The sequence below is a fragment of the Babylonia areolata genome, chromosome 25 (assembly GCF_041734735.1).
Source record: "Babylonia areolata isolate BAREFJ2019XMU chromosome 25, ASM4173473v1, whole genome shotgun sequence".
NCBI classification, from domain to species: domain Eukaryota; kingdom Metazoa; phylum Mollusca; class Gastropoda; order Neogastropoda; family Buccinidae; genus Babylonia; species Babylonia areolata.
The window spans coordinates 26,049,979-26,067,478 of record NC_134900.1 but is presented as its reverse complement, the minus strand read 5'-3'; the positions used below and the strand labels follow the sequence as shown (position 1 = coordinate 26,067,478).

The window sequence follows — 17,500 nt, the reverse complement described above, 5'->3', positions numbered from 1 at the left end:
TGTGTGTGTGTGTGTGTGTGTGTGTGTGTGTGTGTGTGTGTGTGTCCTTGTATGTGTGTGTGTTTGTGTGAGTGTGTGTGCGCGTGTGGTTTTCTATCTTAACACCAGTTCAAATAGAATGCAACCACCGTATATCTATGGAAAAGTTTGACTGTCTGACATAATTCAATTATGTCTGCGTCTCTGATAAAACCAACTGCGTCTGTTTGTCTGTCTGTCTGTCTGTCTGTCTGTCTGTCTCTCTCTCTCTCTCTCTCTCTCTCTCTCTCCGCATCCACTGGACTCCCTCATCCTTCCACCCACCGCCCCTCCCCACCATCTCTCTTTATTTCACAACCATCAACCAGCAGGATTCGCTCTTGAAGTCTGTTCCTGTCTCCGTCCCTGCCACCACCCCTCCCCTCTCACCCATCTTCCATCGCTACCTCCGAACCTCCCCTCCCCCTCCCCCTCCCCCCCCATCCTCTCTCCCCCCCCCCCCACCCCCCCTCTCTCTCTCTTTCTCATTCTCCTCAGCAGCCCGCCAAAGCAAAGAGGGAGGGATGGAAGTGGCTCACAGTTTACCAAGATCCTATATTCAGATAGGTAGTCTGTCAGTCACAGAATTTGTTGTTCCAAATAGAAGCTCTTTCTCTTTCAGACCAAGCCTGCAGAGCGAAACCAGCAATAGCCAGAGCCGGAGGAGGAGGCTTCCTCACAGAATAGTCAGACCATATTGATAACTTTCCTTTTCGTTCTTCTAAAAATAGATAAATAAATAAATAAATAATCGGGAATAAGAGCATTGAGTCGATTGATCATACCTACAGTGACACCATCTTCCAAATCAATATGCAGAGAAGAACTGACGTTCGAAACACACAGACACACACACATTCACACACACAGACACAGACAAACACACACACACACACACACACACACACACACACACACACACACACACACACACACTAATTTCCGTTTGCGTCGCCCAAATGGCAAGATACACGTACAATGTTAAAATTCAAACGAAATTGATGATTATTTTATCCATGTCGGCTAAATCCGTGAGGGGAACTGGGCGGGAGAGGGAGGGGTGTGTGTTGGGGGATGGGGGTGGGGACAGTAGGGTGGGGGTCGGGGGTTGGGAGCGTGGGGGGTTCGGAGGGGCGGGAGGGGGGGGGGGGCAGCGCGTTCAGTGTTCCGTTCCCATTGTCAGGATGATTGAAGGTTCTGTAGTGGTCGTTGATCAGGTGTGTGGTTTGGAACGGTCCTCACTTCGTCAGTTGTGTCGGTTGGAATGGGTTTTGATGGTCGTTCGCTTGTCTTGGTCCAACAGTCTTGCCTGTCTTGCATTTAGCCATCGCTCTCTCTCTCTCTCTCTCTCTCTCTCTCTCTCTCTCTATGTGTGTGTGTATGTGTGTGTCTGTGTGTCTGTCTTATTTCCCCCTCTTTCTGCCTCTTTATTCACGTATCTTTCTCGTGTTTTTTTTTTTTTTTTCGTTTTGTTTTTTTTCTTTTTTTGCTGTTTTGACTTATTTCTGCGCATTTATCATTCTGATTATTCCTATTTCTCGCTTATTCTGTTTTTTTCTTCTTTAAAATCAGTTTATTAGTATTGTTTTCTTTTCATTATTATTATATTTTTTATTGGTCCCTTTCTCTCTTTCTGTCTGTTTGTCTGTCTCTCTTTGTCTTTCCGACGTTCTTTCTTTTTGATTGGTTGCTTGTTTGTCGTCCATCTGTCTTCCTCTCTCTCTCTCTCTCTCTCTCTCTCTCTCTCTCTCTCTCTCTCTGCGAGTGTGTGTGTGTGTGTGTGTGTGTGTGTGTGTTTCTCTCTTACTACATGTTCTTCTCTCCATCACTCCTGTGTCATTGGTCATTTCGTCCTTGGCGATATTTGTTGCATTGTCTTATTTTACTTGTCTTATTCTCTTTTTCTTCTTCTTTCTACTGCCCTCGGATCTCTCAAACCTTTCCCACCCACTACCACCACCGCTCCTTTCTCCCCCCCCCCTTCCATACCTCCCCCCTCCCCCACGCTCCCTCCCTCTTGGGGGAAGAGTCTCCTCTGGGGGTGTGGGGTCGGGGGATGTTATCGGCCGTCCATCTGAGCAGAACAGAACTTCCTGACAGCTCTTGTCATGTCTGTAAGGCAGCGGACGAAAGCCAATCGACAATTGTGTGACCTTTGTGAAACTTATCCCGACATGATCTCTGCTCGCGCTGTTTAGGGGCCCGTGTCTGATGGGGCGTCATGCGGAACGTCAGCTGTCAGTCCATGGTTTTTTGTTGTTGTTTTTTTTCTTTCTTCTTTCCTTTCTTCTTCTTCTTCTTCTTGAAGGCCACGTATACCGAGAGAGAGAGTTTTTAGTCGAAGCCGAGTCTTCGATTGACCGCACGTGCAAACAGTATACACACGTCGATGTTTTCGTCGTCAAACAGATCGGTTGATTGAGCGAGCGACGGAGGTGAAACCACAGGGTTTTGTTTGCAGTAAACGTTGTTGTTGTGTGTTTTAAAAACGAAAACAAAACTCGATCGCGTTCTTTTATTGGAGGAAGTAACGGTTAGTTGCATCAGAAGGAGGTGGCGGATCGTCGTGTTGAATCGATGGAGTCAGTGCCTGTGAAAGTGATGCAGAATGTGAGTTGCTGTGTCCTGCAAACTGATGTCAACAAATTACTGAGGGAAAAGCAACAAAAATCAATAATTAGTCATCGATGCATCGAGACGTCAGCGTTCTGCGAAGCCCAGGCGTGACTTGGTAGAAACATGAGCTGACTGAGCAGAAAGGATCTTTCCGCGAGTTTATTCTGAGCCACGTGATCAGGCTCAGTCACTCCGGGTACAGAATGATGACAGTAAAACATAGCATTACTATAAAAAGTCGTTTTCGGGGGCGGGGGTGGACGGGTGGATGCTTTTATTCAGTCAGTTCGCAGATCTCGGAAGCTGAAAGTACTCGAGATAAGTACCGTCGCTTAAACGGGGCAGGTCAAACTGCACTGGGCATATAATTGTGTGTGTGTGTGTGTGTGTGTGTGTGTTAATAATTGCGCTCAGGCGCAACCCGGCAATAGCAATCCGAAAAAAAGCAAAATTTTGTCAGCAGTACGTGCATCATACTGGAATGAAACGAGAACGAGTATGGAGGGTTAGGGTGGGATGTTACACAGCAAGATGTGGACTTTTTTTTTTCTTTCTTTTTTTCTGCATTGGCAAATTCCCCACCTCTCTTATTGCATTTGTCGGACATGTTTCAAACTGGACGACATGTGAGCGGTATCCAGTGATGGCTCTCACATAAGTTTACAACGTGAACGGACTTCCGTTTTACTCGTGTTGCACGTGAACACACAACGAAAATGGACGTGGATTCCCAGAGTTCTGTCCGCCGCTTTGGCTTCTCTGTGTGTGTGTGCACCTTCGTTATGTGTTCTGTTGCTGTCCATGTCCCAGCAGCGACAGTGATAGTGATTTCTGTGTACGGTTCTTCGATTTCTGTGTACGGTTCCTCTTTTGCCTTTCATTGAACAGTGTGCCAGCTGTTGGATAGTGCTTAACAGGGTTGGCTTCATTTTGTCTGTTTTTGATTTCTTCAAGGAGCACGGTTGCTTTGCTTTGTTGTTGTCATAATCAAGTCGACCTCTGATCTCTCTCTGGCTTAATTAACAACGCTTGGAGATTGTGGAGGATTCATTAACTTCAAGCGTGTCGTGCATTCACTGGAGCTCCACGCCAGTGGACAGGACTGCTGTGGGGCTGATTTTCCTGCGTGGATGTTTGATGTCTATCAAGATTACCGAGATTCGAACCTGGGACCCTCAGATTGAAAGTCCAACGCTTTTACCATTCGGCTATTGCGCCCGTCGTTTCTTCATGTCAAGACACCCCAGGTGTGAAATTTTACACCGTTTATCTCTCCATTACACATTCCCTTCGTACTTGAAGGAGAGAAGTAATACAGTTACATACTTTTCGTGCTTTCGGTGTTAACGTGAACAATGGGATTGGGGCAGGTAAGAAAAAAGAAAAAAAGAAAAAAACAACTACTCCGAATCGCTGTTGCTTTCTGCGACACTAGTTTTCACTTGACAAAATGCCATTGTCCATAATTATGATCTGCTTTTATTTATTTATGTGTTTGTTTATTCACTTAGTCATTCTATTCGTTTATTCATTTGTTTATTTATGTATTTTGAAAACTTTTCTTGACTACAACTATTCGTGCATTGATTAAAAGCGAACTTGAGAGACGAGGTAAAAAAAAAAAAAAATGGGGGGAGGGGGAGGTTAGAGGAGATGATAATGGGGGGTGGAAATTGGCGACGTTTTGTCACTTTTCCCTTTTGTTCATCCTCATTTCCCCCTTTCCCTACCGCTTCCTGTCGAGCCGCCCCACCCCCATCCCTCACCTCTCTACCCTCCGTATCTCTCTCCTACTTTTTTTCCCCCCCCTAAATGAATTGTTCATTCCCCCAGTCTGGACGTGTTCATTATTTTAATGTCAAACGGGTTCCATTGTATTTGGAAATCATAAAAATCAAAGATAACCAGCAAAAATGAAGATGTTGGCTGTACCTTTCTCCCTTTTTTTAATATATATATATATTTTTTTATGGCTGTTATCTATTTATTGTTTTATCTTTGAGGCATACGTCGTAACCTTAACTGTACCCCCCTTTTTCAGCTTCTTGAATAGCTCGCTTTATATAGCAGTTATTGTATTCCGTTTAGCGGTAAAATCACCTTTTTTGTATGAAAAAACAACACATTCGTGTTAATATTGACGGAACTTATGAAAGTTGACAATCTCTGTCTCTGTCTCTCTTCAAGTCCAACCTCGCTATTAGACCTTTGCGTGAACCCAATACCAGGTTAACAGTTGATTTAGTTAACTGTCTCCAGTGTGATGAGTCTGTGGCCGAGTATAATCAGGTTTTGCCTGATGGGCTGTCAGCGTAGGCGGGGATGATCAGATGAGTGTTTGGAATGATAAATATTACAGTAGTCATTTGTCGAGCTTCCTTATTAATGAAATCTTCGATGATTCCCTCAGCTGTCATTTCCCCCGTCAAATTTCATTGAAACGATTTCCCACAGAAATGGATTGTGATTTTTGTAGGCTTGGTAGCCCCCCCCCCCCAATCCCCCGACCCCCCTCCCTTCTCTCTCTGTCTCTGTCTGTCTGTCTCTCTCTTCATAGCTTACTTTCCGTATTTATTTCTAGCAATTTTTAATACTCATCCCCACCCTATGTACAGACTGGACAGAAAAAAGGCTGTTATTTAGTAAGCCTTGTGTTTTGAAGGGGTGTGAACAAACGGCACCAATTTTAACACTGATAGGAGAAAGGGACACACACTCACACATCATCATCATCATCATCTTCATCACACACACACACACACACACACACACACACACACACACACACACACAAGAAATACAGACAAAATCGTGGAGGCCTCTCACTGTAACGGGAGGGAGGCAGCAACAGATCAGTCACCGGTTCCGTGTGTGTGTGTTGCTTGGCAGATGTGGTGTAGCATATATGAATTAGACCGAACGCAGTGACGCCTCCTTGAGCTACTGACACTGATACTGTGTGTGTGTGTGTGTGTGTGTGTGTGTGTGTGTGTGTGTGTGTGTGTGTGTGTGTGTGTGTGATGATGATGATGATGATGTGTGCTATTTATTGACACCCCTATCTGTCTGTCTCCATCTCGCTCCCTCTCTACTCCCAATCTCCATTTACGTTTTTTCTTATGCTACACTTCCTTGATTTTGTATCCGAGGGCTTGGTGAAAAAATATCTTGTTATTGTGCGACAATATCCACATTTCTTCCCCTGTACTTTTTCGTTTATAAGACGGACGAACTTGTAAAATGGTTAATAACAACGCTTTAACCACTCGGCTATTGCGCCCGTCACGCTGTGGTTTGTTATAGTTGAATTGTTAAACCAGTGACTCCCATTAAATGATCCGAGTCTGACCCCCCCAGAGGGTTCCCTTGAGTTTGACTGATTGTTTTTCGCACTGTCTGTTGGTGGTGAGTGATGTTTTACGCTGTTCAAGACAGAGGAAAGGAAGATACCCCATTGTACATTTCTCAGGGAAAACAGTTGTTTTCATAATAATAATAATAATAATGGTATTTATATAGCGCTGAATCTTGTGCATAGACAAATCAAAGCGCTTTCGCACCAGTCATTCACACGTATGCATAACTCTAAAACTGGAGAAACTGAAGACAAGGAAGAGGCAGGATTTTAAGGCCAGACTTGAAAGAGCTGAGTGTGGAGACTTGACGAAGTGAAAGAGGAAGTTCATTCCAGTTGTAAGGTCCAGAGACAGAGAAAGAACGGCAGCCAACAGTCGAGAGTTTGAATCCTTAAGATCGAGTATAATTTCAGCATTTTTAGATGCCATGAACTTTCTGAAAAAAAAGGCAAAAAACAACAGCAACAAGAACAGAAAGCAGAGATGTTAAGCATAATAGTCCGTAGATTTTCACTGTCTCGAAGGAAGAGTTCAGGAGAACCCATTTCCCCTGCCCCATCCATCAACAGTCCCCCCTGCATTTAAAGAGGGAAACAGGGTGAAGGGGTATAAAAGGGTATCTTGCCAGAACGATTTTCTTTAAAAAGTCAGTCCATCTGCTTTCAGGGTCTTTCTTTCTTTTCTTTTCTTTTCTTTTTTATATGTCTGTCTGTCTCTGTTTCTTTCTCTCTCTGCCTCCCTCTCTTTGTCTCTCCCTCCCTTCCCCTACCTTCCTTTCCTTCCGCCATTTCCCCCCTGCTACCCTCTCTCCCCCTATTTTTCCGCTATCAGTATGCTTCCGTCAGTGACTGGCGATGGTTCCCGCAGATTTACGGCATCGTGTTGCCGTGGAGGTCTTTGCAGTCTCTCTGAGTGGTGGGTTGCTATTCCCTCTTGCCCATCCATTTTACCCTTAACTTTCTCTGGCTCTCTCCCTGTCTCTCTCTCTGTCTACCCCCCCCCCCTTTCTCTCCCTGTCTGTCTCATTCTCTCTCTGTCTCCCCCCCCCCTCTCTCTCTCTGTGTCTCTATGCCTGTCTGTCTCATTCTCTCTCTGTCTCCCCCCCCCCTCTCTCTCTCTGTGTCTCTATCCCTGTCTCTGTCTCATTCTTTCTCTGTGTATCTCTGTTTCTATCTCTTGCATACTTTTGCTTTTGTTTTGAATGTTCTGTTATGGAGCCTGAGCCGGGGACTGGCTAAAAATTGTACATTATAGCTTATCTGTTATTCTCGAAACAAAAACACCACCACCAAGAACAACAACAAAAAACCCTGTTGTCTTGTCTGCTCTTTGTCTCTGTTTCTCCCTGTCTCTGTCTCTTTCTCTGTCTCTTGTCTCTCTCGCTCTGTTTCTATTTCTCCGCTTCTCTCGCCATGTTTCTTCTCTCTCTCTCTCTCTCTCTCTCTCACTCTCTCTCTCTCTCTCTCGATCATACACACGCATTTAGCACACCCATGTATGTGTGTAGAGATCTATATGTCACGTAGATGGGACGATTATGTGACATATCACAACACACTTAACACTTTGCATTGACCCTTCATTCACAACACTTGCGTTCATTCACTCATTGTCACATTGCGGCCCCACACAATTTACAGAGCCCCAGTTTGAGAGAGAGAGAGAGAGATGTTGGGGTCCATCTCCCAAGCTATAAACACGAGACAAGCGACTGGGGTGAGAGTAAGTTGGGGAGGGGGGAGTGGGTGAGGGGTGGAGGAGGGGTGGGGGGTAGTAATCAGAAAAGCAGGAACCCGAACGCAGATGGTTTTCCAAGTAGCAACATAAGTCATAAGCTCGTTTGTAAGGGGGGAGGGAGGGGGTTGGGGGGGAGAAGTGAAAGGAGTCTATCCTTAACTCCCTTCTCACGTGTTCAGCCGTGAACAATGAAACAAGCGCACGTACTGTTAACACTGTGCCAAGGGGCTGTGTATTGTTAACCCATCTGCCGGGGCCGTCTGAATGCCTTTGACACACGCGTGTGCACGTGCGTTTGTTCGTGTGTGTGTGTGTGTTTTGTGTTATGTAGTGTGTTGTGTTATGCTGTGTGTGTGTGTGTGTGTGTGTGCACGTTCGCGTGTTCATGTTTTTAAGAAATTTTGAAATACGGTTTCAGCAGTCCTGTCAGTGTAAAAAAAAAAAAAATGGCCAAGAAATTCCTAGTCAGATATTGACATGGTTGGAAAGAGGTAGCTTTTTTTTTTTTTTTTTTTTTTTTTTGAGGGATGGGGTGTGTGTGTGGGGGGGGGGGAGAGGGGGGGAGGTTAGTTTGTCGTACATTTTTTTTCCGGCTAGGGGGATGATTTCTTTCTGAGTATCAGAGAAATTTCTGTCTCTTCTCTTTTTGATTGGCAGGTATATCATTTTCGTCGATCTTTACCTGCGCTGTCGTCAATACCGCACTGACCAAAATTGAAAAGAAGTACCCGTGATTGATGCATGCGTATTTATCTTTTAGCAAGAAAAAGGTGCAAGGAAAGTATTGGATTTTTTGGTTTCTGGAAAGGCCAAATGTTCGAGCTGGCTACACAGTCAGACGCTAAATATTTGGAATGTTTTTGATGGTGTGTCGAATCTTCTCATCACGTGTGAATATCATGTAAAAGAAATGAAAGCGCCCATGTTGCTTGACGATTTCTGTGTGTGTCTGCCTCTGTCTCGCTGTGCGTCTCTGTGTCTCTGTCCCTGTCTCTGTCTGTCTGTCTCTGTCTCTCTCTGTGTCTCTGTCTCTGTCTGTCTGTCAGTCTGTCTGTCTGTCTGTCTGTCTCTCTCTCTCTCTCTCTCTCTCTCTCTCTATTTCACCGTTTTTTGTGTCTGTCTTTGCCTGTCTCATTTTCACCTGCACTAAAGTAAAGGCCTGTGGCTGTTTCATAGATCACGCAAGAGGAGAAAAAAATATGTCTTGAATGCATGTGTTCTGCATTGGTGGTATTTCCACTTTTTATAACTCCCCCCTCATGGTGGAAGGGTCAAGTGCGCTCGTCTTACCTGTTCTGTGCTTAAAAGAATTATATTGTACGGACATCAAAGAGTTTCTTGATACCACCGTCCTCGCCACCCTCTGAGGAAGGTAGTAAAGAAGTGGACGAATTTAAAACGATCACTGCTGAGATCCAAAAGGCCCATTTTTTTTTTTCGCTCTGTCTTAGTAGGCTACCTGTTTTAAAAGCCCGTGCTGTTTTTCATTTTACTGCTTACGACTTAAGCCAATTAGTTTCGCTGTGCTGGCGTGATATCTTTGATACAGCTTTTCCTTTCCCCTCCCTCTTTTTTTTCTTTCTTCCTTCCTGTCTCTCTTGCTTTTTGTTCTCTTTGTGTTGTAGGGTTTTGTCACGCAAATGTTTTATTCATTCATTTGTTTATTTGTTTGTTTATTCATTTATTTTTTCATTCATTTTATTCTTTTATTTATTCATTCATTCATCTATTCACTTACGTATCTATCTGCTCATTCATATATGCATTCATGTCGCTTGTTTGTTTGTCGGACTCCTCTCTTCCATTACTCCCCATCTTTATCTTCACAGCCACACGTGTGTTCAGTCTGTCGCTTTTCGTGTGACTGTTGGCGTTCGTAAAGCCACGCGCCAGAGGTGATCCCGCCGTGCCTGTAGACAAACTTACCCGGGTTCTCTTCTGACGACAGTGGTGCTTCGCTTTTGACGTTAGTGATTTCGTCTGGTCAGGTCAACAAGTTTTCAGCCTAGGGTTTCCTTTGATGACCCAAACACTTTTATTGCGCAGCGTACTGCAAGAATTGACGTGTGTTGTTGTTGACTAGGATATTTTGATTCTTTCAATCTTCAGCTCGGCTATAGTTTTAGCAAGCCTTGATTTTAATTTTTCACTCAAGCGTGTTAAAGAACATCGACACTTGATTGGAAAACAAAAAAGCAAAACAACAGCTATAGCAACAACAAAAACCCGAAAAGTTGTTCTCAACAAAATCTATTGGAAATCCTGATAACCAGTCTCTTCAGCATGTTGCGAATGCTTCATGCGAATGTAACAAAGATTCAGCCACCCTTTGACCTTTGGGGCAATAGACTTGCTCAGTTCATGTCAAGCAGGCTTAGGACTGGATATTTTCAGTAAAAATCGATCCGTTCCCTCAGTCGTTCATACACAACCTACGATGGCTGTAATTTGAGTTTCTTATGCTCTGAGATGACCCATGGTGCACTGTGCTCAACGTTGGTCTATAATGGTTGAGCAATAAGCTTTATTCTTATGATGCCTGAACCTGACTGGAACCTTTGATTTCGATGACACTTTGATTAGGCGATGTGTGGACTTGACTGATTGGAACATTTATTGATGACGATGACGACGACGACGACGACGACGACGAGACACTTTGTTTACGGGGACGTATGGACTTGACTGATTGTAACTTTTGATGAGGACGATGATGATAATGATGATGACAGTTTGTACAGGCGATGTATGGATTTGGGTGATAGGAATATCTGTTGATGATGATGATGATGACACTTTGTTTAAGGGATGTATGGAGTTGACTGACTGGAACCTGTGATGGTGATAATGATGATGGTGACGACTATGATGATGATAATGACACTTTGTTCGGGCAGTGCAAACTGATTGGACGCTTGATGAAATGATATGCAGACTTATCAGAAATGATGCAGACTTGACTGATTGGAATATTTATTGATGACGATGATGACATTTTGTTCAGGCGATGTGTGGTCTCCGACCGAGGATAGGCTCTGTATAAGTATCCATATCAATACCAATCAATCAATGATGACGACGATAATGTCGATAATACTTTATTTCGGGCGATGCAATGGACTGGACTAGACTGTAGAACCTCTGATGACTGGACTTGCAGGCACCTGGGAATGCACAGTCTGGACACGTGGCGGAACCCTCAGCTCTTCATCCTCGGTGCGGCCCCCATGTGCACGCAGCTGAAAGGGCTGTCCCCGGGCCAGATCAAGTTCTGTCAGCTCTACCACGACCACATGCCCGCCATCGGGAGGGGCGCGCAGATGGGCATCGGCGAGTGCCAGTGGCAGTTCCGCTTCCGGCGCTGGAACTGTAGCACGGTGGACGGCGATTCGTCCGTGTTCGGGCCCGTTTTGAATATTGGTGAGTGAAGTAAATTGGGGTGTGTGTGTGTGGGTCGGTTTGTGTGTGTGTGTGTGTGTGTGTGTGTGTGCAGGTGTGTGGGTGTGGGTGTGTTGTGTGGGGTGGCGGTGTGTGTGTGTGTGTGTGTGTGTGTGCGCATGCACGCGCGCGTATGTGTGTGTTTGTGTTGTATGTAGGTGTGTGTGTGTGTTTATGCTGTGTGTGTGTGTGTGTGTGTGTGTGTGTGTGCGTGCGTGTAAACGAGGAGAAAGGGGTGAGAGTTGTGTTCGCGAATATGTGTGTAAAACGGGAACGCACAATCTGTGCATTGTCTGTTACACTCTTTTGTTTCCCCCTTCTAACCCTCTCTTTCTCTCACACATTTGTATTGCTTTTATTTTCTTGGAGATGTTAAGAGTCCGACCCCCTCTCCCCCTCCCTTAATTTAAACGTTTCTGTCAGTTCCTGTGTATGCATGAATAACCATCTCAGCATTTATACCTTTGTTTTATGTTTGTAATCCTACTATTTCTCTTTTTCGCTTTTATTTTTCTTTTGGAGGCCATTTGTTTTCTTGTCATTTCTGTCTCTCTGTTTTCTTGTACGAAGAAAGTATAACCAGCTAATTCTTCTTCTTCTTCCGCGTTCCCTGGCTAACCAGCTAATTCAACACACAGCTCCCTGTCTCTTTATTCTCGTTACATCCACACACACACCTTACAAACCCTTTTACTTTGCTTTATTGTCTATTTCCTGCAAGATGATTCAGACATATACGCACTTCATTCATTTCAGCACACACAATACGCGGGTGTGGAGAATGGGTGAGGGGGTGGTCATCTTTCTCCTTTTTCTTTGTACGGAGGTCGTCGAACCAGCTAATTCCACATACAATCCGCCCCATTTCTTTCTAGTCTCTCCACACCCACACACTCACCTTCTATACTCTTCCTCTCCTCGATGCTTTATTGCCCATTTCCTACAAGATGATTCAGACGCGCACACATTCATTCATTTCAGCACACGCATACACGTGTGCGGAGAATGGATGAGGGGGTGGACGTGTGGGGATTAGGGGGGGGGGGGGGGGGGGGGGGGGGGGGGGGGAGAGAAGAAGAAGAAAAAAAACCCACCACCACCAAACACTACAATAATGAAGTTGTGGGGTTTTGGGTGGATGAGTATATCTTTTGTTGTCAACAGCCCAGCCAGCACCACAGAGGGCTTATGTCAGGGCTGGAATGGAATGCAGGGTGTCATTTGTCACATTATCAATACATGAAAATAAGTTTGTTAATAGCTAGCTGCCCTCTTTGAAACGTCGCAACACTCCTTGCCATCCATTTCATGAACCATGAGGACCACCTCTAGACGTGTCACTCGCAAGGTTTAAGTACGGTAGTCATCAGCGTCATCGTCATCAAGTCTGTGTAGTCATCTCTGTAGTTCGCTGGTCAGAGCTAACTTGTGGTCGTGTCACTGACAAGGTTAACTAGGTTAGAGCTTGGTCTCCGACCGAGGATAGGCGCTATATAAGTATCCATATCAATCCATATATATATATATATATATATAAAAAAAAAAAAAAATATATATAAACTACGGTGGTCATCATCATCGTCCTCATCAACAAGCCCGTGTAGTCATCCTTGTAGTTGGCTAGTCAGAGCTAACTTGTGGTGGTCAGTCGGTCAGACAGTTGCTCCTCTCTCTCCCTCTCTTAGCGGTCAGGAAAAACCTGTCTTGTCTCATCAAAGGAGACACGGATCTGTCATGCTCGGGTAATTGATGGTGTGTTTTTGGTCCTGTGGGTGAATTTCGTGTGATGCTGGTTTCTCTGTTCTTGAGGATGGGTTGGGTCCAGGGCTGTCCTTGCTTTTTTCACCAATTCTCTTCTCTCTCTCTCTTTTTGTCTTTGTCTGTCTCTCTGTCTGTCTCTCTGTCTCCCCCCCCCCCCCAACCCCCTTCCCCACCGCCTCCCCAGAAGCACATTGTTTATTTCAGTCCATATTTCTCGCTGTCTCCATCACTCTCATTCTTCTGACGCCATTCCACCCCCCAAACGCCGTTCAGTCTGTCACCGCGACATGTTTCTCTCTATTCTTACTTTTCTCCTGTCTGTCTGTCTCTCTCTCGCTCAGTCACTCAGAATACTTACTTTTTTCTTGAGTCTTTTTATTAGGTTTTTATTATTATTATTATTACTTTCTTTTTCATTCATTAAAGTGCCATATTGAAACCGTCATTAAAATCGTCCCCTTCTTTGTCTTTTTCTTTCCCAGACCCATTTCGCCCCTGTTATTTTTCTTCTCAGTTTACTCTTTAACTCAACATTCCTCACATTTGATTCCCGACGTTTCTCTTTATGAAGCCCATTTCAAACATAGTCTGGTTTTGTAACGCATTTTTGTCTCCTTCTCTCGTCCCAGTATCGCTCTCTGTCTCTCTCTCTCTGTCAGTCTCTGTCTCCCTCCCTCCTACCCCCACCCCCACCCCCATCTCTCAGCACACTCTATCCTCTTTACTCACCTTTCTATTTTATAGACCGTGTGTTGTGAAACATTTCGCAATTTTCTCTCTATCTCTCTCTCTCTCTATCTCTCTCTCTCTATCTATCTCTCTGTCTCTGTCTCTCTCTCTCCCTCGCTCTCTTCCTTCCTCCCCTCCTACCTCCCCCGCGCCCCAATCCACCCCACCCCCCTCACACACACACACACACCCCACCCCCTGCGTGTGTTCCGAAAGATTACCGTCAGTCCGATTTGATTCGGACGATTTGATGGTTGGCCTCAACAACTTTGCTGGGAAGAAAAGCAAGAGTTGGCGGCCGGGTTGTCGCCAAAACAATACAAGGCCAACTCCCCCAAAACGATTAGTAGCCGCTAAGGCGCGCACGGGGAGAAACCACTTGGCAGGTCTGGAAAAGTCTGGCGGCTTTGACGCTTCAGCAGGTTTTTGAGCCGCCCCAATGCCGAAAATGCCCAGCCTTCCCATTGAGGGAATCTGGTAGTAAAGAGCGGGGTTGATTCTCGTATAAGGGCAGGCAAAGCCATAACAAGCGATTAACGCTTCCTACGGGAGAATGCTGCGCCACCACTACCAACACCATTACCACTCACACTTTCTGTACCTTTTTTTAATTTTCTTTTTTTTTATATATATATATAAAAACTTTCGGTCTTTCATTCAGCTTCTTCCCTCCCCCACCCCTCCCCTGTTAATCGGTCCCACTTTGTTTATACAGCCCTACCGTCAAAAAGTCTCCCCTCCATCCATCCATACACACACACACACACACACACACACACACACACACACACACCACACACCACACACACACCACGGACACACACACACACACACACACACACACACACTCTCTGAGCTAATGTCTCGGACCCTTTATTTTGCCTGCCTGTAAGTCTGTTGGTTAGCTCCATCGGCCCCTATTATCCAGACAATCGCTTTTTCGCCGGTAAATTTAACTTGCCCGCTTTGATACAAAGCGACGAGCTGGGGAGGAGGGGGGGGGGGAAGAAAACACACACACTTGAGGTGAAGTGCTATGGCGATAGTTGTAGGGGAAGGAGGAACCAGGCACTTGAAGCCTGTTTTCATTGGGGGGAGATGGGCAAAAACGTTGTTACGGCCCTTAAAGAGTCGGCTCTTTTGCCTTGGACCTGTAGGCGTGTGGTGGAGGTAGGTAAGCCTTCACGCTGTGCTAGCCAAAAGGGAAAAAGATCGCTGGTTTCGATCTCGTTGTATGACATACTTACTTATTTACTTACTTACTTACTAACTGCTTGCTACTCTACTGCTGGTGGTTCTACAGTGACTGAACTATGACGAACCCAGGGGACGTTTTTTTGTTCCATTTTTTTTTTTATTTTTTTTTTTATCTATTTATTTATTCATTCTTTTTTTATTGTATTTTTTTGGTAGGGTGTTCTACGAACGGACACGAGATACTTCCAGTTGTTTTTTTTAAACAAATTTTATTCTTTCAAGGACCGTAATACAGCAGTAAACATCAAAACCAATGAGTTAAACAAGCGGAATCATGTGAAGCATACTCTTAAATAATTATCTTTTTATAATCGTTCCATTTTAATTTTGCATGTGACGACAGGACGGTCGCGTGGAAAGCGCACAGAGCTGCTAGAAGCAGTTGTGTGTTAGAATGTCGATGACATTCTCGTTTGTTTATATATATATATATATATATATATATATATATATATATATATTCTTTTTAAAAATCTTTTTTTGTTTTGTTTTAGATATAAGTGGTTAATGCAATACAAACAGCAGAATTATGTTAGTTTATTTTAATCCCTTCACCAGTCTTGGCAGGGATCTGGACTCAGAAGGTATGGACAATTTCTTTAATATGTATTTGAGAACATAGCCCTCTTAACGGAGAGCGTGCAGAGTTCTAAATAATGACCAACTCTGCGTTACATCATTATCATCATTATTATTATTGTTAATATTATCCAACTTGTACCAGTGAAAAGACGCCGCCCCCCCCCCACCCCCCCATCCGGCCCCCTCCCCCAGCCTCCCACCCCACCCTCTCCATTTAGTTCAGTAAGAACATTAAATCCCATAACACACGGGCTCACCTGATCTTCACGGACGGAATGAGCCGTGTCGTGTATCGGGGGCTTTAGGTGCGCGCGGGGTGTTAGTGGCCGGGTAAAACTGTTGACAGGCAGGAGTGGCCCAGTTTGTGTTGAAATGAAAAGAAAACAAGGGATCTTGATCGGGGATGTTTAGATTGCGGCGCTTCTCCTTATTTTACTTACATGGCGTTCAGTTTCAGATCCCCCCACCCCCACCTCCACCCCCGTCCCCAGCGGTCAGGGCAGTTGCCAGGACATTGTAATGATGTGTCGGGACAGCGGCCGGTTGACAATAGTCCCTCGGTGTTGTTTCATCAGTATATTTGTGTTGGAACGTGCCACACACTACACCACAGTTATATTATATAAACAGGACAAGAAAATCTTATACAACAGGACCAACGCCTCGACCACACACCAGACCACAGCCACGAGCAATTTGACCTTGGCAGATCGTTAACAGGCCATTAACTCTCCATACGAACGGCGAAAGAGACGACGTTACCAGCGTTTCACCCCAGTTACCATCATCAAAATATTGCAAGCGGAAGGCTGTTATACTGAAGAGGTGAATGTTGACAAAGAATACCACAGTTCTGACGACGGAAGCTAAAGGTTGGGTCATTCAGACACCCATTGGACATCCGAGGGGTCTGTGTAGAGGAGAAGAGAGGACTGGCCGTACTGAGTGAGTTAAACTTACCACTACGTCCTATACAAAGTCCTGCCCTGATATACATGTACTTCCTAAGTTTGTGGCGGATCTCATCACCGCTAGAAATTTGAAACTGACCATAGGTGAAATTTCGACAAAACGAAACTGAAAAACAAAAACCCCCCAAAAAAAAGTACTTTGAAGCATGCATTGGACTACAGAAAATTTATGATAAACCGGGGAAACAAGCGGTTGGTTCGTAAATGATTGAATTTAAAAGAACGAAATTTAAATATAAAAAAAAAGAAACATAAGCTTCTCCTCGCTCTCCATAAAAAAGCTACATAAGAAAAAAACTAACAACTAAACAACCAGTTCCCTTCTGGGAATGTGTCTCGGTTTGTTCCTATAAATATACCTTTTATTTACCTGTGCTACCGCTGAATCGGTGGCATAAGCAGCATCGACTTGAAGTTGTATACCTTGTAAGCGGAGAGAGTCACTTCTCTTTATTATTGTTTTAATCCTTTTAACTCTCCTTGCCCCATTGTTCTTTTCATTTCTAGCAGCCCAATACATCACAGTATGCACTAATGGTTCAACGTGAGCACACGCTGATGATGACTTCAATGTACTGCCTCCTTATTTTATGTAAACAACTCAGCAAGTAGTCTTGTTACTGCCATTTTCATACCATCAATTTTATCTGATTAAATTCAATTTAATTTGAATAATTTGATTTAATTTCTATTGTTTTATTTTATTTTATTTTTTTCATCGTGGTAAGGTGGCAAGGGGTGGGTGGCAAGAAGGAAGGAGCGTATCACAATAACAACTGGCTAAAAAGCGTGATTTGAGGTCATCCCGACGGGCGCAATAGCCGAGTGGTTAAAGCGTTGGACTGTCAATCTGAGGGTCCCGGGTTCGAATAACGGTGACGGCACCTGGTGGGTAAAGGGTGGAGATTTTTACGATCTCCCAGGTCAACATATGTGCAGACCTGCTAGTGCCTGAACCCCTTTCGTGTGTATATGCAAGCAGAAGATCAAATACGCACGTTAAAGATCCTGTAATCCATGTCAGCGTTCGGTGGG

The 17,500-nt window shown here is 44.5% G+C and overlaps 1 protein-coding gene across 2 annotated transcripts in view; it reads left to right on the top strand.

The window, feature by feature from the left end:
* The window catches only part of LOC143299717 (protein Wnt-5b-like), a 176,700-nt gene that overhangs the window by 85,164 nt on the left and 74,036 nt on the right, over positions 1-17,500 (top strand). For both annotated transcript variants that reach the window (XM_076613091.1, XM_076613092.1), the window contains exon 4: positions 10,888-11,147. In XM_076613091.1, the coding sequence (XP_076469206.1) occupies positions 10,888-11,147 (260 nt within the window). The remainder of the gene's footprint in view (positions 1-10,887; positions 11,148-17,500) is intronic.